Source organism: Chaetodon trifascialis, chromosome 13 (assembly GCF_039877785.1).
Source record: "Chaetodon trifascialis isolate fChaTrf1 chromosome 13, fChaTrf1.hap1, whole genome shotgun sequence".
NCBI lineage: Eukaryota > Metazoa > Chordata > Actinopteri > Chaetodontiformes > Chaetodontidae > Chaetodon > Chaetodon trifascialis.
In genome coordinates this window covers 17151202-17173584 of record NC_092068.1, presented here as the reverse complement: position 1 = coordinate 17173584, position 22383 = coordinate 17151202, and the positions used below count along the sequence as shown (strand labels likewise).

Genomic DNA, 22383 nt, shown 5'->3' with positions numbered 1-22383 from the left:
GTTAAGCTTGAGCTGATCAGAAGGAAAGAGATGAAACTGTCATATAAATCCAAAGTTTTTTTTGTTTTTTGTGCAACTGAAAATATATTGAGATAAGTTTTGAGAAGCAAACATTTTTAAATGATTGTACATGGACTCATATTCCTAGCTGATAGCATACAAACAGCATGAATATCTAAAGCTAAAGATGCAGCTATTTTACCTCCAACCCTCTTTTCAGAAAGTACAAATGAGAACACATATGACTGTGACACGCTCCTCTTTCTCAAGCTCTATTTTTGCCCAAATAAAAGGGGAAAAAGTGTTTATGTTCAAGTGATAATGGAGATCCCTCACAACCACACCAAGTGTTATATTTTGCACACAGCTATGTCACACAGACGAGTAGCTACAGTAAAAAAGTCATTTATTGTGAGGGGAGTTTGGTGTTTGGTTATTATCTCAGAGCTTCCTAGATTTTTTGGTCTTTTCTTCTCACTTCCTCGTCGCCAGAACATCATGACATCAAGTCAAATTCATTATTACATGAAGACGTTCTTCATGCTATCTTTTTGTAATAATGAATTTTCACCCTCTTCATTTTCTTCTATGAACGTTTGTGTTGAATTTGTGAGCATAGTTGCTGTTACTAACAAAGCAGCTGATGTCAATTGAGAGTAACATCGAATAAGCAGATATAAGAAAGCATGAAGAGTCTCTAGCATTGTAAACATCTATACCAGGAAACAAGGCTGTCTGTGCTGTAGGGATCAAATGATTCACAGGCACTGCTAACATTCAGTGCTCTCTAAATGCTCAAACACTTTCACTCAAAGAACACTTTGTTCTAATGAAAATATTTTATATGGCTTCTGGCATCAAAGACCGCTGTCCTGAAGTGATGCTTTTATCACACTGTTTGTTGTGTTCTGTCATGACTGTGCTACACTGCATTATTAAAACAGAGGGAAGGTAGAAAAAAAAAAGGTCTGAAGTGTATTATGGCTGCAAGGGGTCAGGTAGAAACAGAATGCATGCACCCGTGGTATAGCCAGCAGTGTCAACATGAAACTGAAGTGAAGATGTCGCCATCTTGTGGCCACTGAATGTGAAAGTCATATCAGATTAGCTCTCCAACACTTAATATTTACACCTCAGGTGCACATAATACACACTTTAAAATGCAGACTTCAGTTGAATCAAAGCAGTGTCCCATTAAAAATAAATGCCAGCTTATGTGTTGTCAAAGCACACATTAAATATAGTTTTTGTCTTCAAAAGGAACACTAAATGTGATGTTCAGGCAACAGCTGGAATTGTACAGATGGCTGGGCTCTTCCCATATCTTAAACCTAATGACTATAGGATATAAAATGTGACAGAGCATTAAAATGCATGTGGGACATGTGAGACACAGGAAGCTCGATCTCTTGGCAAAGGGAGGAATGGGTTGTTCCACATAGAAATTTGATCCTTTTATACTAATGAGACATAAAAATGTGCTGTTTGATGAATGAGAGCCTGACACAAAGTGCTAATTTATAATGGATTGAGCAGCTGCGCTACTTTTGTGTTGAAGCATTTGAATTTTCAGCAGATTCAGTGACTTCTTGTAAGTCCACACACAAATATAATGTAGCAAAGAAATGGAGCCTCGATATAAATACATGCTACATCACATGTATTTGAAAGATCCATATATTTCCATCAATGCTTTTGTAGTGTTTCCCAGAATAAGAATTCAAGTAGTGTGCCGTTTTGAGAAGCTCTTCAAAGCACCTTCAAGAGCATCTTGTGCTTTGATTAATCAAGAAAACCATATCTTTCTATATCCCACGAAAACAAAGTGCTCTCCCCACCTCGCCATCTGCTTGCTTAGAGTGCCTTAGCCTATTCAACTACACCTTTGATGGTCAAGCATGTCTTGCAAATTGAAATGATTGAGACACTGGCCATCTTGGAAACAGGCTTTTGATCAGAGGGCTCTTCTGCTGGCCGTCTTTCTTAATTAGAAGTTAACTATGTGTGTCGTTGCTCATGAAGCTCAACAGCACCTACTCGAAGGCTGCTCTGTCCATTGGAAGACCTTGCCTTTGATCTGTAAGAAGAACATATTTACAAATCAAAGTCTGTTCTCCTGCCAGCCGTAATGGTTTGTTAGAGCGAGTGTGAGTGCTGGTGTGTGATGTGTATGTACATTCAAGCGGCTGAAGAATAATTGGATTACATGTTTTTTTCTTAAGGGTTGTGTAGCTCTTAATGAACACTTGGATATTCCAGGAGAAGATAGACTCCCTGTTTGAAGCTCATGTCACATTGTTCCTTTTACAGTAAAGTGTGAACCTTCAGTGGAGGTGTAACTCGACCAATAGCACAAATGCTGTGTGCCCTGACCTCTTCTCCTGAGTACTGTGTGTGTGTGTGTGTGTGTGTGTGTGTGTGTGTGTGTGTGTGTGTGTGTGTGTGTGTGTGTGTGTGTGTGTGTGTGTGTGTGTGTGTGTGTGTGTGTGTGTGTGTGTGTGTTCCAGTAGAGGATGAGAGATTTTGTTAAAAAAAAAAGTGTGATGTCACTGACAGAAATGTGATTGGCGTCAGACCACTTTCAGTCCCACAATAGCCCTCTGCGAAAACAGCTGTGTGAGGGTGATGAGATGATCAGACAAACCAGGAAGTCCACTTTGACGGTTTAACCGATACAGTTTTTACTCATTTGCTGTAGGGATTTACAAAACAGGAAAACAAAACAATAGCATAAGTTTGTCCTGTTTCAAAGGATTGCACAACATTTTGCACAGACGTCGATGGTTCCAAGGTGATGTATCCTGATACTTAAGTGATACCTTGACTTTTCCTCTAGTGCCACCACGAGGTTCATATTTATGGTTTTGATTAAGATGTCACAAAAACTGGATGGATTGTCCTGACATTGGGTGCACACATTGATATCAAGAGGATCATTTTCAATCACATTGTTGATTCCTTATCTTTTCATCTGGTGCCATCATCAGGTTAAATTTGTAATTTGTGCAATTTAATTTGTCCTTTGGTTCATGACTTAACACTTGCAAAAACTGCTTTGCCGCCAGTCATGGCTGTACTTTGTTTTTTGTGCTAGTTAGCAAATATTAGCATGCTAATATGACATGCTAAATTTGGGTAAGAATAATAGGTAAGAATAATACTGATAATCATTAATAATTAGTGCTGTCAGGCGATTAAAAAAATTAATTAATTAATTACAGGATTTGTAATTAATTAATCTAATTAATCGCATTTTAATCTCATATCTGCAAAAGGTCCCCAAATAAAGAATTTGAATTCTAGGACATTACAATTCACTGACATTCACTTTACAGCTGGTGAATTCTTTTCATCACTGTAGTTCTCGACGGTAGCTGGAAATTAGAGTCAGATGACGCTATCTGAAACGCCTCTTTTAGGCCCTCGTCTTCCACGACTGAAATCGGCCTGCAATCAGCAGCAACCCACTTTGCGATTGAGTTTGTCAGTTTTTCTGTCGTGGCTTTGCTCATTCGTTTTCCTAACTCAGCAAGTGTGGGTTGGCGGAGTGAGCTCACGGTAGCACTAGCGGCACTAGCAGCAACTACATGTTTAGCGTTTAAATGATAATTCAGGCTGGAGCTGCTATGGTGATAGGAAAATTCTTTTTTACACAAGGTACAAATCACTGCGTTCTTGTTAATAGTCCCGTCTTTGTTCTTTTTATAAATAAACTTGCCGTTCAAAGGTCCAAGTAGGCTTGCCTCGCTCTCCGGTGTCGCATCCATGTCTGTTGTCACCCTGCTTTTGACTAGTGGCGCAGGTAGGATGCAGCCTACGGGTCACTCAAAGGGCCAAATTTAAAATGCTTGCGCATTGACTTGCCACTCATGATTAATTGCGTTAATTTTTATAGCGCGTTAATTTGCAGCGTAATTAATTAATCGCGTTAAACTGACAGCCCTATTAATAATAATAAGCTAATAATAAACTTGTAGCTCAAATTGTCTTGACAACAAATAAATCACTCAATAAAGACATAAAAACAGGAATAGAGATTAATGTAAAATAAGATGGAGAATAAAACCCGCTTGATAGTAAAAGGAGAAATAAGATAAAATACGGATGAAAATAAAGACAATGCATTAAATAAGATGGAAAATAAAAATGGCTGTTGATCCAATAAGCCAGCATCAGATGATCGCAGTGTTCTAGAAGGCAAATAGTGAACAAGGGATTTAGCAGTGTGGCTTGGTCCTAGCTCATTAAGGGCTTTGTATACAAGGAGGAGGATCTTAAAATCAATTCTAAATGTTATAGTAAGCCAGTGCACAGCAGCTAAAACTGGAGTAATGTGCTCTTTCCTCTTGCTTGTGGTTAATTGCTAAGCTGCAGTGTTTTCAATAAGTTGAAATCTCTGTGTTTTCTGGGGGAGGAGGCCAGTAAATAGTGCAGTACAGCTATCAAGTCATCTTCAAATAAGGGCACAAATCAGTTTTTCAGCATCTTTTTGATTTTGAAATGGCCTTACTTCAGCTGTTTGAACTGAAGTTTTCATCATCTTGTTGATGTGGGACTTGAAGCTTAGATCTGGGTCTAGGATAACACCAAGACTTGACCAAGGTCTTGTTCAGTGTAGGGAGTTAATTTCCCCAGATTATGAAACAGCATTTCTCTTTTTTTGGAGCCCACTAGTAGGATTTCAGTTTTGTTCTCATTTAACTTAAACAGATTATTGCTTGTCCATTTATTTATTGTCAAGACACAGTAATGAGTCCATAGTTGCGGCATCATTTGGTTCAGCAGAGATGTACATTTGTGTGTCATCTGTATAACTATGGAAAGATAGATTGTGGTCTTTAATGATTCCACCAAGTGACAGCGGGCCAAGGCAGCTCCCTTGAGCAATCCCAAAAGATGTTTCCCCCTTTGATGTATGTTTTACACCAGTTTAACACACAGTCAGAAAGACCATACAACTTTTTAATGTGATTGATTAAGATGTCATCATCAGTCGTATCAAATGCTGCACCTTAGGTCTAAGAGGATAAGAAATGAGACCTTATTTTCATCAGAATTTAGTCTGGAGGCCACTAATTATTAGCAGTTTGAGTACTGTGGTATTTTCTAAATCCTGATTCAAGTTCCTCCAGATTGTTTTTTTTTTTTTTTTTTTTTTTTTTTTTTCATAAAAGTAAATTTGCACTGAAACTATCTTTTCCAGTATCTTACTGATGAATGAAAGGTTGGATATCAGCCTGTAGTTGGTGAGTGCATTACCATTTAGGCTGGGTTTCTTTAGTAAGGGTTTCTACCAGTTGTTTTGAGGGCATCTGAGAAGATGCCTGTTTGCAGAGATATTTTTATAGTTTTCAGGACATGACTTGAAATTCTGTCTAACACTTGCTTTCAAAAGGCTGTAGGTACAGGGTCAACACATTAGCTGGACGAGTTAGTCTCAGTGACAGTCTTGCAGAGCTCAGTTAATGTAATAGAGGTGATTTTCCCATGGTTACATCTGTTTGACAGGATTTGTTGAGGTCATCTGTGTTTACATCAGCAGCAATGCTGGCTCTAATTGAGGTTATTCTGTTATTGAAGAACGACACAAAGTTTTCACAATTTGATCATCATGCTTCTGGACATTGCCGCACTGTGCTGCTGCAAAAGCTGTGCCAGATTCAACCTTTTTTCTTGCTGACCTGTTTTTCTTCGAACAAATGTGCTTAGATGGTATCCATACTGAACCAGCACAGTGGTCTAATTGAAATAAATTCTGCATTTTTTGATGAAGAGCTGGTCAGTCTGAATGCACTTTTATAGAATTTCCCTTTAGTCAAGCCATACCCTTAGTCTTTTAGTAGTAGTAGTAGTGGTAGTAGTAGTAGTACCTTGAGTAAAAGCATTCATTTCTGCCATTTGCTAGCTACAAATATATATATTTTGCATTGCAGCTGTATTATGATATTATACAGATACTGTTTTCAGTTCATACCATCACAGTAATAAAATCAACGACCAAAGAGTTGAAGCTTTTTCGAGACTGCTTGAGAAGCACTACGTCAAAATGAATCCCATGTTGCCTTTTTATTTTAGAAACAGGCACAATTGTCATGTATTGCTGCAATGAAGAGAGACTGTTCCTTCAGAGTTTCCCACAGGCCAAACATTTATTTTAGGTGTTGGAACCCAAGAGGGGGGGTGGAGGGGTGGGGGAGCTGAAAACAGCATTAAGCATTGAGAGTCAGTGTCCAAGCAGAGATTTGACAGTGAGAAATAATAAATACAAACTGCTACAAAAGGTTTATTTTAGAGCAGGTCCACAAAATATACCCTACATGTGAATCAGTGCGTTCATGTGAGTAACTTTTCCACATAATTTTTCACAATGTCCATGTTTGGTTAATAGAACAGCATAGCTTGTGACTGCAGTTTTGTTCAGCACGTGGTGTAACACTTAAACCTTGTTGCCGGAGCTTGAAAACTTAAGAAAATTTGTTAGGAAAGCTAGCACTTTTTAAAACATACAGTTACAAAGTACTTCACAAACATGAAAAGATAAAAATGACTAAACAAATAAGCACAGTGAGAAACAGACCAGACAACAAAAACACAGCAACAAAAAACAAATTCCAGAATGGAGATCTATGAAAAGGCTCGTCTGTAAGAATACATTTTTAGAAGCCACTTGAAACAGTCCAAAGATTCAGCAAATCTCATCCATGACGGAGGATGGTTCCAGAGGTGTGGGGCTAAACTGCTAAGATAGGATCACCTTTTGTTTTGCAGCTGAAGCAGGGAGATCAGAAAAATAACTTGAGGTAAGGTCATTCAGAGCCTTATATGTAATCAACAGGATCTTGTAGTTTATTCTGAATTTCAAAGGAAGTCAATGGGGGCAGCACTACCAGGGGTAATGTGAAACCATAGTTCTAGTTAATAGCCCAGCAGTTGCATTCTGAACTAAGTGTTAAGGGTTTAGAGTTCCTTGACTGAGACTGAGTGTAGAGGGAATTACAATCATTAAGGCGGGAGAAAAGGTGTGTAAAAGTGTATATCAGTAGTTCAGGATCTGTAGAAAGCAGCATACGTCTGATTTTTGCAATATGTCTTAGCTGAAGAAAACGGGACAGAACTGGCTTAGTAACATGTTCATCAAAAGTCATATACTTATATACAAAGCTGATACCAATATTGGTAGCATTAGATTTGATATTAGTGTGGACCAATAAACTGATCACCTATAGAGAAAAAGCTATCAGGACCAATTACAAGAATTTCTGTTTAGGGTTTAGGGTGAGGAAATTGAGTTACATCCATTCTTTGGTGGCAGTTTAGCAATCATGGAGGGAGGACAGTTGATTCAGATTATTGGCTTTAGCAGAGAAATAAATCTGTGTATCTTCAGCATAGCAGTGTCACATCTCTAAAGTGGCTAAAAATGACCCAGAGGAAGCATATATGATGAAAAAAGGATTGGTCCAAGGACCGAACCCTGAGACGCACCACAGAGCAGGGGAGCTGAGGAGGACACATGATTTTTGATACAGACATTAAAATATGTGTTGTCAAATAGGAATGAAACCATTATAAAGAACTACTAGAAATGCTGACACAGTTATGCAGCCTATCAAGTAAAACTGCATGATTGATGGTGTCAAAGGCAGCTGTCAAATCTAGCAGGATGAGAATGAAGTATTCACCGTTGTCTCATACATAAGAATCTCATTGGTTACTCTCAGTAAAGCAGTCTCAGTACTATGCCAACTTTGGGAGTTGGTCGAGGACAATTTTTTCAAGGATTTTGGACAAAAAGGGTAGCTTGGGGATTGGTTTGTACTTCTTTAACTGGGCTCGGTGTAGAGAGGGTTTTTTAAGAAGTGAACACTGGCAATTTTAAAATAGTCAGGGACAGACCTGGATGTGAGAGAGTGGTTGAAAGTAGAGAGCAAGCTGGGACAGAAGACAGAAAAAAATGGACTTTATGAATTTTGTAGGAATTGTATCACATGGACTAGAGGAGGAATACATATGAGCTGCAGGGTTTATAAGGATCTGAAGGGAGATGGGAGCAAATTCAGACAGTGAAGTAGGATGTCTGAAAAATGTGGATGGTAAAACAGAAAAAATTGGACTTCACACCATTGATTTTGTCTACACAAAAAGATAAGAAATGTTCACTCTCAACAGAGGATGAGGCAGGAATGACAGCAGGAAGGGGATTTATAAGCTGGTTAATAGTGCTAAACAGGATACTTTGGTTGTGTTTATTACTATTAAGTCAGAAAAGTAGGCAGCTCGCCCATCTTTAGTATTCTGATTCAGTTTAAGCAATAGCTCCTTCCTTGATGAACTTCAAGGTTAGACTGTTTACATCTATGTTCATAAAAAAAGAACATATAAGGAAATGCTTTTAAAGCGATCTTATTTGTCATACACAGAACCGAATGGCTACCTGGAATAGTGGGAAAAATATATTATTAAACGTAAAAATTACCGTGTGCTTTGGAAAGTGGTCGTGCTCTCCAGCTATGTGGAGAATGCACAATTTGTGGTTAATGGGAAAAAGCTGCACAAACACCACCGCAGTCATTTACTTAAGTACTTTGATACCAAGCTGTGAAGTTTCAGCTGTCCAGGCCCTCCTGAATACCTCTCAGTCACAGAACTGAAGCACAAGTTATTGGCTGTGTCCCACAACCATCTCTTGCTCTTGCCCCCATCCTGAGCTCAGCTTTACTTCCAACACTGCAGGCCAAAGCTACTGCTCCACTCTCAGCCTCCAAGCCTCCACGTTATTTTCTTAACCCCTTTCCGGGACACCAGATCACTGTCCAATTACCAGGTTCATTTCAACTATCTACTGGAAATCAACACCACAGGCTCCCCTCTGTGTAAGTCCAAAGGACATTCAAGACACAGCATGCAGCTGCTTTTAGTGCGTCTATGCTTCAGCATGTGTGTGTGTCTGTCTGTTTTCCAATGTATTTCTTGTTGCGCCGCAATTAACAAGTGCAGAGCCATCTTTGGCTCAGTGGATGACTTGGGCTCAGCAGTGTGCAAATGAATCATTGTGACAGATATTATTTAGTGATTGTGTTTCACGTAGAACAGCGCTAGTATCAACACAATCGCACACTAAGTTGTTTTCTTCAGCTACAGTCGAGCAGCAGGGAACAGGTGTAACAAGCTGCTCTCCAATATGAAACCCTTTAGGTCTCTTAAGGATGATTCATGCTTACGTAACCACCATTTCAACATAGCCCAAAGTGTCATGTTGTTTTGTTGTATCACCATGGTTAGTAAATGACACAAACACTAGCCTTCCTTTTATGAGACAAAGTAACTCATGTAACAGATTGTGGGTGTCGCTGTAGTTGCAGCTCATTATCACTGATGACGTGTGTGTGTGTGTGTGTGAGAGTGTGTGTGTGTGTGTGTGTGTGTGTGTGTGTGTGTGTGTGTGTGTGTGTGTGTGTGTGTGTGTGTGTGTGTGTGTGTGTGTGTGTGTGTGTGTGAGTGAGTGTGTGTGTGTGACTAGGTATTTATCATGTTGTGGGGACAAAAATCTGTTTACACAGTCACATTGTGGGGACTGACCTCCCTTATGGGGACAAAATGCTGGTCCCCTTAATGTAAATCATTAAATTTTAGGGTGCAGACTGAGGATAGGGTTACGGGTTAGGTAAGGTTAGATTAGGTACAGGGTTAGGAATAGGCAGATAGGGGTTAGGGTTAGGGTTAGAGCTAGGGTAAGGCTCCAGGAAATGAATGTAAGTCTATGTAATGTCCCCACAAGTGATATCAACACAATGTGTGTGTGTGTGTGTGTGTGTGTGTGTGTGTGTGTGTGTGTGTGTGTGCGTGTGTGTGTGTGTGTGTGTGTGTGTGTGTGTCTGTCTGTCTGTCTGTCTGTCTGTCTGTCTGTCTGTCTGTCTGTCTGTCTGTCTGTGTCTGTCTGCCTGCCTGATGAGTTGGCTTTTGTTTGAATATCTTCCTTTTAGAAAATGTGATGTATAATCTGCAAAAATGTATTAAAGTCAGAAAAAGGTTAATCAAAGATGTGTAAATCCTTGCCATTCTTCAATTGTTGACGTATGAGTACTGAACATCTTGAATGAATATCTTACTTGAGAAGCATTTTTGCTGTCTCCTCTTGTATATGCAGTACATGATATTAATTAAAAAGCTTGTTCACACTACTTGACAGGAGCAGGTAAATTTGTAGAAGAATGGGCAATAGTTTTTGTGAAGTGACGCAACAGCTGGTGGATTGCTACTGGCAAATTCACAGCTGGCACATTACAAGCATTTGTGCCTCAACATCCCTTGACGGTGAAAGCCCCTATTCAATCTCTGAATATTTCAATAATCATCACATTAAACTATTAGATATTATGAGGGTCTCTTATACTTTGCTTTATGAATTCCACTAATCCAAAAACGTTTCTTCTCACGTCAGTCTTGTGCAATGTTAATCATTAAGAACTAATTCTCAAGACTCTTGTTCCCCAAACTAATTATCACGTAATCAATAGTTACAGCGAGGTGTCTTCATTTGAACTGGGGCATTTGTTGTTCTTTTACCCATTAACCTGGTTATGAATACTCCAAGTGTGCTTATTCAAATGGTATTGAATGCTGTTGTGGCCAAACAGAAGAACAGGTGGAGCAATGTTAGCCAGAGTATTGTGTTAAGAGCATGGATGCAGGTCACAGGAGCTTATCAGAGGTGAATGAAATACTGTATGCGCTATGCTAGCTAGAGAGCCCTAGTAGTCATCTGTTCATAGATCCCATGCCCGTGACAAACACTGCCTTCCTCTCCTCCACTCGCTTCTCCTCTGTTAGTCCTCAGCTTTCAGAATGTGTTGTTCCCCCACCAGCTGTGACCTTTATTCAAAGGGGTCAACAGAGTGAGGCAGAGTGTGTGTGTGAGTGCATGTGTGTGTGCATGAAGAGGAATGGTCGTACCTATGTGTGTGTTTGGAAGAAGGAAGGCAGAGGGAGTTGACATAGCATGCGGAGGAATTATCACCTCGGCTCATTGAAATAGGTTGCCGTATGTCTGAGTTCAGATCAGACACAGAGAGTGATTGTCAGTTACTGTTTGCACTTCAGCTGAATTGAATCAACTCCCTAGAACAGAACCTGGTTTAGCTTTTAATTTGCTATCCAGCAGGATATGAAATTCATCCAGAGGATGGTCTTTTTTCCTGTTTTGAAAAGATGGGGCATGAAATAATCTGCGTATGGGACAACCCTGGAAGAATTTCCTGTCTTTTTGTAATAGTTTAGTCTACGTTAAAGTGGATAGCACTGCACTTGGTTTGAAGATTTATATACAACTACGACAGACGTGTCTTTTATTGAAGGGCTGCCCTGGGCAGTATGCTGGTTCCGAGTTAGAGCTTATCGCTGTGGGATTTGTGTGCAGAAACTTTTTCACAGTGAAGGATGGATTCCTGGGATACAGACTCAGAAGACTCATGCGATTGGGGCGACTCCTCTGGAGAAGCATCATCATCAGAAGAAGATGAATCTGATGTCAAATACAATAAAGAGTAATGCCAGTCTTTGCAGTGGCGTGTGTTGCCTGTTGAGAGTGTTTTCATTGTGTACCAGTGCCGTTTATGGAGTGCATGGAGTTGAATGAAACATAACTGAGGCGCAGGTGTTACATTTTGACTGCTTCCATCATCACAGCTCTGACAAAGCAATTAAAATGAATAATGATGTGATTTAATATCGGCCTCAAATGTGCCAATGTTGTTACTGTGCCTGATTATGTTGCATGATCTTTTTTCCCAGGGAGGACATCAGGACGGCCAACGTCATTGCGGCGGAGGCAGTGACCTGTCTAGTCATCGATAGAGAGTGAGTATCACAAAGGTGAATCCCAGAAAACGTAATAACCATTTTGTTGCTTTAGCAGTGAAATGAAATGCCTGAATGTTCGTTGTGAGCCTTGCAAAACCAGCCCACAAATTCTGCTTTGCTCATTACCGTCAGGAAAGGACAGGCTATAAAGTGTTATGTTTACTGAGACATTAGCAGGAATCCACTGCTGCACCTTAATGGATGAACATGGCACACATTTAGGTGTCATTGCTTTCAGTTTTCTAACTAAGAAAACATCAAGACTCTCATGAAAATGCCAGATTTATCTGTTTAATTTCGACAAATTGAGTGAATGTGAGGTGTGGAAATAGATGGCGCATTTGCAGGATCTTGCTTCACTTCAGTGCAGTGCTTCAGTTGAATGTTTCCTCACAAAGTTTGGGAGTCATAAATGGTATTCATGTCATCACCGAAAGACTGCTGATTGATCCAGCTTCGATGTTCACAACTCACTGACCCAAACAGCTAGATTTATGAGATTTCAACTTGCTTAGTTAAATGACATCAAGTGACCAGGTGTAAAATTTGCCCGAAATCTTCAGTCAACTTAAGCAAAGAATTTAGATGTATGCTACATTTGTGCAGGGATGACTAACAAAGGCTGTTTTTTCACTGATGTGTGTCAGATTCAAGAGCAAAGCCATTATTTTGAGCTTCACATTGCCCTTAAAACTAATACCAGCTCAAATAATAATTGCTGCTTGCCTTTTACTGCTGTAACATGGTTTGACATTTTATTACTTGTGTAGGATGTTTTTTTGTTTTTTTTAACCAAGAAATCGTACTTTTAGAAAAAATAATGTCGATCCACTTCCGTCTCTGGCATTAAGTCATGTGGTGAGAATAGAGAGACAGATGGATATGAGGCGTGGGGAGGATGGTAGACGGTATCAGCTTACCCACAGCCTCCCTCTGGCCTCAGGGAACACGGCAGGCACAAATGGGCCATCCTCAGAGCTAGCAGAGGGGATAGTGAGTGAGTCATCCAGCACAGGTGATTACCACTGCCTGTCATACAAGTAGCTAATGCTATCAGAGCCCACAAAACTAGCTCATCGTGTGTCACCCAGCCAGGCCAGTTTTGGTGCAGATGCCAGGTTCTTTGTTATTCTGTGTGCATTTATTTCCTGTGTGTCCGTACATGTTGGAAGCATTGAAACAAAACCGTGCACCTTAAGAGGTAAGATAAGGATAATTGTTGCAGATAGAGACAGTGGGAAAGAGACAGGGAATAAAAACAAGCAGCAGGGAGTCACTCACTTTGTACAATAGACACTTTAAGCAGGCAGACACCTTAAGAAAAGCTCAGCTCGGAAACAGTCACGGCTCACAGGCATTACAGTCTCAACAGGAGAAAACACCAGATGTATTACTTCTTCTCCCTGACAGCCTGATAAGCTTTGTATGAAAACTGTCTCAGTTAGTTGTTCTCTCAGCATGTTAGGAGCCTTTCGCACACGAAGCGTACTTCAGAGAGAAATGAGCCAAAGTGTAGTTGTTATTTTTCATCTACCAGATCTCCCCATGAGTGCAACTTCGAAGGATTTTATTTCAGCGAGTTAATGAATTATGTAGCTTATTTTCCAGTTAACATGTCTTTCTTTAGCTTTCATGTCTGCCGCAGTCATACTAATGGAAATTAATTGAGTTCTGCTATATCCAGTTGGAAAATTAGCCGATAATTATTGTAATTTTGTTATTCAGGTCTGAAAGGAAGTTTCTTTCAGTTTAATAACTTAACTGACTGAGCACTAAAAGAACGGAAAATATTGCCATGTGTATTTCATGTCTAATGATAACTTTTTTTCCTGTTCTGTAATTCATTCATTAAAAGATTTATGCACAGCCTCTACTTTTCTCACTAAAATTCTCACTCAGCCACCGTCTGCTATCACAGTATTTTACACCTCTTCACGATAGATCTGTCTTCTCGTCTGGTCTCTGTGATTTTTAGTGGCTTGTCTCTAAAAGCAGACTGATGAATATTTAATAGTAACTGGCAGTGTTTTTTATGGCAGTCTGGTCATATATTGCTCCAGCTTCTTCTACGGATCGCCTGCAGTGTACAATGCAAGCTTCTTTATTTCCTCGAACCATAAGCTATTCATTCATTACAGATTGTAAATGGAGAATATGTGTACATGTTACTCTGGACTGGATAGATTTGATTTGATTTGATTTGATTTGATTTGATTTATTTGAACAAAGTAAATCCCAGAAAAGTTTGCTCATGTGCTGTTCTAACGGTTGCTGTTATTGTGGCATTGCGTTGCAGTTCATTCAAGCACTTGATTGGAGGTTTGGAGGATGTGTCCAGTAAAGGCCATGAGGATGCTGATGCCAAAGCCAAGTAAGACAATTACAATTTATTTGTATGCATGAATTCATTAAAATATCCACTATGCGGACTATAAAATGTGTTTTATTGCTTTGTGCTTTGGCCTTTATTTTTGTTTCATTCATCTTTTTTTTCCCCCATTAATTCATTTTTGCAAATTCATTTTCAATCTCAATGACCCCTTTTAATGTTGTACCATGTCACGACTCCCCACCAGCAGTAACACTTTATAACGAAACGTGCTGCTCTCGACCAGCTGTTAATGCATGGTGCCTCTAGGTTTGTTACGTAACAAGACAATACCCATGTGGTGAGCCAGAAAGCAGGGGCCATGACCTCCGCCTCTATTTCTGGAGGAATTAATATGTACTCTATTTATCGTTGCTATGGAAACAAGAGAATAGCACTATAGAAGGCACAGGGCACCTTGGCAATGAGGTGGGCATCTTGGGGTTCAGGCAGCTACGCGTTGGCATAATCTGATACCCGGCTCACTTGGTGCTATGTTGTGAGTCAAGGTGAGGAGAGACAAGAACCCGGTAATGACAGATAACAGAGAGCGAGGGAGCAGGAGCAGCTTATCACCAAGGAAAGGGGAAGAGGGATGCAGATAGATGGAAGGACTGAGGAGAGACAGGGAGAGAACAGGGCGGGTGACAAAGCAGACAAGACTTCTGTCTGATGCTTTAGATTTCTAGCTGACTGCCGAGAGCGTCAGTCATCTTCGGAATCAGTGGTATTTAGTCAGCAAGGAGTGGAACATAACAGCGGTTTGTCTGTTGAACAGAGGCACCGAGGAAAGAGAGAAGATGGGTATAATGGGCGAGTGCAGTGGCTTGCCTCTGGCATTCAGCCCTGGCCAGATTCCCCTTATGGCTCACTACCACTGATGATTGCTCTGCCAGCAGATGTGTGTGATATAAAGAGACCTGCAGTGTGCATTCTCCACCCATTTTTTCCCCATTCCTAGGTGTCTGGGGAAGCCAGTTTTAGATTGATTTTATGCAAATGAGCAAGAAGTTGTACTTTTGTATGGCAACCATTTGTAAACTTATGATCAGTCCTATTCTCTACAGAAGTTAACCTTAAAATACAGCCACTCTCTCCCTTCACTCCCTGAAATCTGTCACATCAAAGCCATTTTCACCCTGATTAAGGTAGCTGTGTTTATGTGTGTTGTCTCACGCTGGCGCTCCCCGCCCAGCAGAGCACATTTGTGTCGTGGTGAGGAAAGCCTGAGTCAGAATCCCACGTTGATGGAAAATATCTCTAATTGGTCACAGTGGATAAGCACCATGCAGCAGTACTGTAACTGTACAGCAAACTACAGCTGCTCCCTGTGAGGCTGACAGGTCTTTTCTTCAAAGACTAGCTCCCCGCTATGTGCTATATGTGCACATTGTTTTTGATCAAGCCGCTGCTTCTCTCTGCAGGAGGAGCGTCACGCTACTCAAAGTAGAGCCAATACATCCGTCTCTGCTGTAACGTCTCACTTGTATTTCTGCATGCATCAAATGTGAATTCAAAGTATTTTGTTTAGTGGAAGCAGAGGTGAGAATCTGTTATCATAAGTTACCAGAAACAAAATAATCTTTTTTGCAAATCCTGAGAAAGAATCTTAAATGATGTTATCTAAATTCTCTTGAGCAAGCTTTAATATCTTAAATTCAGTTGCAGAAGTCTAAAAAAAACTTCTTTTTGGCAGGGTGTCCTGCTGGTCTGTGAGTTATAGCTCTGACCCTGAACTGTAATGTCCCTGTTCGAGGACCCCGCTGCATGTCATTCCTGAACTCTCTCTTCCATGACGCCCCTCATCTGTACTGTTGACTGTATTATAAAGCCATTAGATGTCCTAAAAAATACATTTTCCATTTGAATTGGCATTAAAATGTCTCAAATCTCAGTCAATGAAACTTGCAGATGCCTTGTATTAAGCATAAATACTTAACTTTTCACCTACTGCTAATGCAGGCCCATGGGGGAATAAAACTCTATATGACTGAAGATTTATGAGAAAATATTACCCAGTATGACTCAGCATGTCCCGTGTCTATTGAGCAGGTGTAGGAGTTCAATAAGCAGGAATTGCTGGTAAATAAAAGTGCCGTTTAATGAGAGTCAGCTTTAAGGTCAGAGATGCTGTCCTCTCCTCTCTTCTCTCCCTTGAGTCAGACTAGACCAAGAAGACCCAGAGCAAAGCAAATGAGTATAATAGCACACAACACGCTCTCACATTTACACTCACACGCACGTAGACACATGGGAATTGCATCATTTTTTATGATCTCATCCGTTCACTGATACAGATTATCACCCACTGGGGTGCTACTTGACCCGCGCAGGAACACTTTGTATTGCAGTGCTGGTAATGGACAGTAATACGCAACATATCATTTCAACCTCTTACAAGGGACCGCAAAATACATGTATTATGTAAATAACCAGGGTTGCATTACAGTATTCGATGCAGCTGAGCTCTGTGTTAGTTTTCATTCAAGGTCATGGTTTAGACATCTATTTAAGGTAGATGTGTGGTTTGAGTCCCACTGTGTCTGCTTGCCAGTATCATATTCCATCTAGTGCTTCAGCCGTGGACATAGACAAGTGTTGTTCTCTGTCTGAAAAAATCTGTATGAATATTTGTGTTGCTGCTTTTGGAGATGTCTCCACTATTCATCAACTCCCAGAGAGCCTGTGTGTCCTCGGTGGAGACTCAGAGCAACAGGAAGTGCTGTTCCTGACAAAACTTTGGATGGTTACAATTCATTGCAGTGAACTCCACCAGCTACATTCATTGTCGTCTTATTCTATTTGCTGAAAGGAGAGTTCATCTTTTGCACAGAATAGAATATAAGGGTTGATTCTTCCATTGCCTACCAAATGAAATAGCTTCATTTTGTGGTTCAGCCTTGAAAGGCTTGAAGTTGTGGTTCATAAGCAAGGACTTTGTGCTTTGCCCTAGTACTTGTAATGGAGCAATGCTGCCATCTGCTGGCCAAATGATGCTATCACTTTTCTTACCTCTGAAGACCTGCATAATGTAACCTGATCCCTTCAGTCCTTTGAAGAATTTATGAGTCCTCCATCATAAACAGACCCTGAACACCTCATGTCCACATCTCATTAATATCGTGCGTGGTTTCCTTTCTGCGCGTTCATAAATCCATGCATGCACACCTGACATTAATAATAATCCTGTCCCCACACACAGTAATTCATGTGCTCTCAGTTACTGTCCTTTTGTTGGGCAGGGAACATTTTTAGATTTGGAGTGTGGGCCAGTTTCCAGATGATGGGAGTTGAGAATAAGATGAAAGGATTACCTGTGAATCTTCCATGCTAGTAGTTGTGCCTGTGCACACTAATAAACATAAACATTGACTGTCCCGGTAACCTGGAGTGTTTCCGAGAAACAGCGGCCACGGTAATCTGTCAACACGTGCCAACGCTGTGCCCACTGGTATGCAGCTTAGGGAAAAGGTTTTATTGTTCCAGCTTGCAGGGTAAAAATCTCTTTCCATGTCTCAAATGGCCACACAAGCTTACACTGAAGTAAGGCAAAAGTAAGTGTCTCATTGGCCATTTTATTCATGAAACTCAAGCGCAGAACAGTATAAAATGAGTCATTATTTATCCTTTAGGTAAATAAACTTAATCCCTGCTTCTCTATGACACTTGCTGTCATATCTATACAAGTTTCGAAGTATTTTTGATAAATGTCTGTTATTGGCATACCGCTGTACTGTTTTGGGGCGTGACGTTGAGGTGATAGTCTGTTCCGAGTGACCCAGATAGGGCTGCCCATGCTCAGATCTGTCCTAAGCCCACTGATCCAGAGACTGAGCTGATGAAACTCTGTCTGGATCAAACAATAACCAGAGAAGACACGGGGCATCTGGGGATAAGGGATGGACACGTGGAAATCAGTCTCCGCTGCCAGCATGGGCAGATCTGCAATGGCATGCTTGGGTGTTCAGTGGCAGAGCCAAGGCATGTCTTCAGAGCCAGCTGAGTCGTGAGCCGCTCGTGTGACGGATGTCCCATCTTTGTTCTTTCCTATGGAGAATGTGGACAAGCGTGGGACAGATGTCTCTTTTCAAAGAGAGGTCAAAGTGGTTTACCAGAGGACTAAACTCAAACACATCCTGTTCACGTGTTCATATTTATACACTCCACATCCTCAATAACATCCTTGATAGATTACTATGAGTTAAATCCCCTAAGATTTGCAAACAAATGAGCTGAAGGGGAGACGGATATTTTGTCTCAGGTTGTTGAAAGTGGATTATCTCTTCTTTCATCCTTCACCTCATCTCTAATCCTGTTCCCATTCTTTCTTTTTCCCCTTTTCCCGGCACCACAGGTATGAAGCAGAGAACGCGTTTTTCTTCAATCTCAACCTCGCTGACTTCAACATCATCGACACTCTGGGGGTTGGTGGCTTTGGTCGTGTCGAGCTGGTAGGGGGCACTGCACTTTGATAGTAACATGAATGATTACTTCTTTCATCTTTACAATTGTTTAACAGGCTGTGTAGGTGAATGTGCAGGCTGACATTATGTATTGTAAGTTCTTTCTTTTCCTTCTTGCTGCAGGTTCAGCTCAAGAGTGACGAGAACAAAACCTTCGCCATGAAGATCCTGAAGAAGCGGCACATTGTCGACACAAGGCAGCAGGAGCACATCCGTTCAGAGAAACTCATCATGCAGGAGGCCCACTCTGACTTCATTGTTAGGTACACTCCCCGAATAGTGTCATAGAAGCAAAATGTATGAAATATACTGTATGTGCCATACGTGTCACAAGAGGCAGTACTTTATTTATAGTTCATGATTACCACTTATCTCAGTGGAGCTGTGTGCAAGTTGTTTGTCATGATCTGCAAGTCAAGTATATTGGAAACGATTTGCATTGTACTGATAGTGCAGATTGAATGTGAGTACGAGTGCTTTTGTGTGTTCCCGCGATGTTGCTGAGATACTCAGGTAACCTGTACGAGGTGTTTTTTTTCTGCTTTTGACCCTGAAAGAAAACAAGACTGCACATAAACCACACTGTACAGTATATATAATGTGTTTCTGTATGAAGCTCTGCACACCCTCTCAAATGTTCGAGTTGTTGTTGAGCTACAAATAAACTTTTCTCTTATTCATTTGGATACGGAAAGTAGTGCAAAAAGAAATCTAAAAAAATTCATAACTGAGGTAGTTTTACCTGAAATTGCTTTCTACGCAGCTGTGGGATCGTATTCGTGTTAAATAATTACAGTCCAATGCTTGTGCAGATTTAAAATGATGTACTGTCGGTGTGTATGTGGCAGCAGTCGTTTGGTGCGAGTTCCTTTCAGCTCTTATTTTCATTTTGTAAAATTAATTTTGCACACCCCACATTAATGAATTGTGCCTCTCCATCCTGATATTCGTCAAATATTTTTGGAATTTAAAAGCTGTTTGACATCACATCCACTTTGGTGTTTTCAGACTCTATAGAACATTCAAGGACAGCAAGTACCTCTACATGTTGATGGAAGCCTGTTTAGGAGGAGAGCTGTGGACCATTCTTCGAGACCGGTAAGCTGTGTTTTCAGGTCAGACAAAGTTGAATTATATTAGCTGGGTCATATTTCTGCTAATACGCAAAGAGTAAGTACCACAAGATGTGGAGAGTTGAAGTTACCTCAAGGATTTCAGGGTTTTCAGTGTATCAGGAGAGTAATGTTTGTGCTTCATACGAACTGAAGACATTTAACTGTTAGACCTCGATTACATGTTTATAACTCAAAGCTATAAGCGCGTATGTCGCATATGTACTTAAAATATGGTGATAATTTTCTGGGAAGAGCTTCCTTTCTGTATGTAACATTTCACACAAATGTTTCATTGGAATCCTGTGCAGAAACCTTGTGGTTGGTTTCAGAAAGGACGTTTCTGCTGGGCTACTGTCATTAGACACCACACGGTTCACAGTTCAGCTCTGTTGTCCTGATTGGTTTGCAGGGGTTCATTTGAGGACTCAACCACCAGGTTTTACACAGCCTGTGTGGTGGAGGCCTTCGCATACCTGCATTCCAAAGGAATCATCTACAGAGACCTCAAACCAGAGAACCTTATATTGGACCACAGGGGTTATGCCAAACTGGTAAGACATCAGTATTAATTGGGATTACCACCCAAAAACTTCTGAATCTGTGTCTTTTGTGAAAGTCAGAAAAGCTGCGAACAGATGAAACCTTATGTTTCTGTAATGCTACAGTGAAGGAATGAATTTTGAATGAATTTTGAACACTTGCCTCCTGCTAGTTGTAAACAAAAGTAGAATCATAGTCTAAAAAAGAGTAATTGAAGTCTGTGTGTTTTCTGGAGTGCAGCCATTCCCTTCTCTCCTTGTGGAGAAAGCAGCTTGTAGCTTTTGGCAGAGCAGAAACCAGCTGCTCAACTCTGTCTATCCATCATTCCAAAGCATCAAGTGAAAAACTGTAATACTGAAATAATTACACAACTTGTGATATGATCTGATACAAGCACTAGCCACATTCATATGAAATCATTCCCCATCTTATTCAACAAACTCTTCCTTTTCCTCAGGTCGACTTTGGCTTTGCCAAGAAGATCGGCTTTGGGAAGAAGACGTGGACCTTCTGTGGGACGCCGGAGTATGTAGCACCAGAGATCATTCTGAACAAGGGCCACGACATCTCAGCTGACTACTGGTCTCTAGGAATCCTCATGTTTGAGCTCTTAACTGGCAGGTACACACAAGCCCGGGCATGTCCATTAAACTAATATCTTAAGTGCTCCCTGTCAGGAAATAAATGATACCACACATGACAAAAACATCTTCTGAGAGTTTTCTTACAACACGTGACAAATCTAGATGTGACAGTTCAGCGCATGAGCTCACAGATTCAGTTCTTACAGTACATAATGTCTTTGTTGCTTATCATGACTAATACCTTTGCCTCAATTATGTAGCCCTCCATTCTCTGGCCCTGATCCAATGAAAACCTACAACATCATCCTGAGAGGCATCGACATGATTGAATTCCCAAAGAAAATTACCAAAAATGCTGCCAACCTAATCAAAAAGCTATGCAGGTGAGTGTTGGTGCTTCCAGCTGTTTAAACTCATTGAAGTGGTCTGTATGCTGATTCATGGTGGTTTTTTTTCTCGCTGCTGCAGGGATAATCCTTCTGAACGACTGGGAAACTTGAAAAACGGTGTCAAAGACATCCAAAAGCACAAGTAAGCATGTCTATAAGTGAATAGAACCCTCTTACTCATTTCTTTTGGCTGCATAATTGTGCAGTAAAATATAATCATGGAATGACGATGTGATGCTGTTTTTCCTTTAGATGGTTTGAGGGCTTCAACTGGGAGGGCTTGAAGAAGGGGACATTGACACCACCAATTATCCCTAATGTAAGTGCACGCTGCTGATTGCTCCACTCCTTAATAATAACTCCCTTTTCTTTCCAGGTGATCTCGTATGCAAAATCCATTTGTCCGCTTGTTAAGCCTTTCTGTGAATGTCTTTCCACCAGGTCACATCAGCCGTCGACACAAGTAACTTCGACAGCTTCCCAGAGGACAATGAGGACCCGCCTCCAGATGACAACTCCGGCTGGGACGTTGATTTTTGAAGTCCTCCTCTTCCCTTAAAACCAAAAGAAACTCCTCTTTTGTTTGCTTGGAGGCCATCATGAGGACATGGCTGTGTTGTAAAAAAAAAAAACTGCTATAAAAAGGAAAGAAAGCATATGGAAAAGAAGCTGAACGGATGGATGGCAAACCCTCTGGGTCACCGATATGCCTTTATTTCACTTTGGCTCTGGAACAAGCATTTATAGTGGGACTGCTGTAGCACTTCTTCAGTGTTGTTTTACACTCGGCTCCAAAGGCAAAGGCAAAGAAAAAGCAGGGATACACACTAATAAACACAATAAAGAGAGGCTGATTATGGAGTCAAGTTTCCCACGTCGCAGGGAAAGATGTTTCAGTGGGTGGATGATTATTCGATAGGATAAATGAGAAAAATGTGATGATGGACGTCTCAAAAAGAGAGGAGGCTGATGATTGAGTTCTGTGTTCGTTTCCCCACCATGTTTGGTGAAATACTTTGGTGGACTTTAGGAGGGAATGAGATGTTACTGCAGTTGCTCACTGGT

General features: G+C 40.7%; 1 protein-coding gene across 3 annotated transcripts in view; it reads left to right on the top strand.

Annotated features, from left to right (window-relative positions):
• Positions 1 to 21965, top strand: part of LOC139340977 (cGMP-dependent protein kinase 1) — a 78864-nt gene extending 56899 nt beyond the window's left edge. For 2 of the 3 annotated variants that reach the window (XM_070977156.1, XM_070977154.1), the window contains exons 8-18: positions 11791 to 11856; positions 14156 to 14230; positions 18582 to 18678; positions 18814 to 18953; positions 19699 to 19788; positions 20215 to 20356; positions 20803 to 20966; positions 21190 to 21312; positions 21398 to 21460; positions 21571 to 21637; positions 21760 to 21965. In XM_070977156.1, the coding sequence (XP_070833257.1) occupies positions 11791 to 11856; positions 14156 to 14230; positions 18582 to 18678; positions 18814 to 18953; positions 19699 to 19788; positions 20215 to 20356; positions 20803 to 20966; positions 21190 to 21312; positions 21398 to 21460; positions 21571 to 21637; positions 21760 to 21858 (1126 nt within the window). In that variant the 3' untranslated portion in view covers positions 21859 to 21965. Of the gene's footprint in view, positions 1 to 11466; positions 11544 to 11790; positions 11857 to 14155; positions 14231 to 18581; positions 18679 to 18813; positions 18954 to 19698; positions 19789 to 20214; positions 20357 to 20802; positions 20967 to 21189; positions 21313 to 21397; positions 21461 to 21570; positions 21638 to 21759 lie in introns of those variants that run through there. The other variant, XM_070977157.1, reaches the window with a different exon arrangement.
• Positions 21966 to 22383: the final 418 nt, after the last annotated feature.